At 32.8% G+C, this 1,761-nt stretch overlaps 1 protein-coding gene across 1 annotated transcript; it reads right to left on the bottom strand.

Moving 5' to 3' along the window:
- Positions 1-286: 286 nt before the first annotated feature.
- LOC130078942 (trace amine-associated receptor 13c-like) lies at positions 287-1,264 on the bottom strand. Its single transcript, XM_056244571.1, has one exon. The coding sequence runs from the start codon at positions 1,262-1,264 to the stop codon at positions 287-289; it is 978 nt and encodes a 325-aa protein (XP_056100546.1).
- Positions 1,265-1,761: the final 497 nt, after the last annotated feature.

The raw sequence follows: 1,761 nt of genomic DNA, 5'->3' as shown, positions 1-1,761 counted from the left end.
CAAAGATGTTAAAAAGAAAAGAAAAGAAATTCAAACCATAGACATTTTCCTTCATACACATCAATACATTTTCATTTAAAATCTTGATGTAAAAAGAAACAACTTGTGTTTGCAGTAGTTCTATGAATGTTATGTATTAACCAACCTTCATCAGGGACTTTATAACTTACACCTGCTGATGTACAACATAACTTATCCTCAAATACAAAGTAATGAAAAAAATACAAGAAAACAAAAAGGAATATATCAGATCAGTGACTCTCCAAAGAAAACTCTTATAAAGTCTTTAAAAACTTATATCGAAATATTCTGATGATGGTTTCAATATTTTTAGAGTCACGATGTGTTTGGCTGATATTCTAAACCATTTATAAAACAGTGCATAGATAAGTGGATTCATACAAGAATTCATGTACAGAATCCAGCATGTTACATTAAATTCAACCGATGACTCATTTCCATCAATAAGAGTGACTATATAGTATGGTATCCAACACATAAAGTAAACCATTACAACAATACCCAAAGTTTTTGCAGCCTTTCTTTGTGACCTGCTGGCCCCTGCAACAGAATTTACAACCTTGGCCTGATGTTTTGCAACACAGAAGATTTTCACATATATAGACATGATTACAGAAGAAGGGGCAACAAAAGTGACTATGAGGTCTGCGACAACATGTTCAAATTTAAAATAAACTGAACAGTCTCCGTAACATCTGTTATGTGTGTCTGGGTAAAACATAGTATTATATAAGATAATGACAGAATATATGCTTGAACATAGCCAGTTTATAATAATGCAACAAACAACTTTATCAATTGTGACCCGTACTGTGTATCTCAAAGGGTCACTCACAGCAATGTAACGATCTACAGATATAAAGACTAAATTACCAAGAGAAGCTGAAACAACCATAAAAGCAATAAATAAAAATAAAGAACAAAACGTCTCTCCAAAGTACCAGCATGATTCTATGAATGTGATGCCCATTAAAGGTATAACAATAAGTCCCACAATCAGGTCGGCCACAGCCAGAGAGAGAATGAGCAGGTTGGTTGGAGTGTGAAGTTTCTTGAAGTGAGAGATGGAGATGATCACCAGCAGGTTCAGAAACACAGTGAACACGCATAATAATGAAATGAATGTATACAAAATGGCATATTCCGCTTCATGTTTGACTTCTTTGAAACATGACAAACTGTTGTTTGGAAAGCAATACTGGATTTCTTGACTGTTTTCCTCCATGATGCTCCTGTCAAACATTTTCCAGAATTGATTATATCCTCATATGTAGCCTGCCCCTGTTGTTCACTCATCAAAAGACTCTTTGAAGCTATAGTACAGTGTTCAGCTTTTTGCCTTCCTTTACTGATTTAAACTCTAATTTATATGAACAGAAAAAAGGGACATCCCATAAAACATGAGGTTTGATTATACTACATTAAACCCACCTACTATGTAAATATTCCAAGCATTTAGCAATGAAATTAATTCATTTGTGTAATGTAACAGTTCTGAGTGTGTAAACCAGTCATAAAATACAAAAATTTAAATGTAACAGTTTAAATGGGAGATACTAAAAGTCAGTCCTAGGTAGCCATGGCTGCATTCTCACGAAAGTACCCTGTTGACCAAGGACCAACAATAATTCAGTATCACAATAATTTTAATCTCGTTTTAAAATATACAATTATATATTAAAATATGTATATTTATAAATACACAATAATCATTATAAGATAATAACATAACATAAGATA

The sequence above is a fragment of the Rhinichthys klamathensis genome, unplaced genomic scaffold (assembly GCF_029890125.1).
Source record: "Rhinichthys klamathensis goyatoka isolate OS25496 unplaced genomic scaffold, OSU_Roscu_1.1 h1tg000027l_1, whole genome shotgun sequence".
NCBI lineage: Eukaryota > Metazoa > Chordata > Actinopteri > Cypriniformes > Leuciscidae > Rhinichthys > Rhinichthys klamathensis.
This window is presented reverse-complemented; position numbering and strand designations above follow the sequence as displayed.

What these genes read in the sequence shown, in the direction of transcription:
- LOC130078942 (XM_056244571.1), bottom strand. Translation starts at nt 1,264, where the DNA reads ATGTTTGACAGGAGCATCATGGAGGAAAACAGTCAAGAAATCCAGTAT.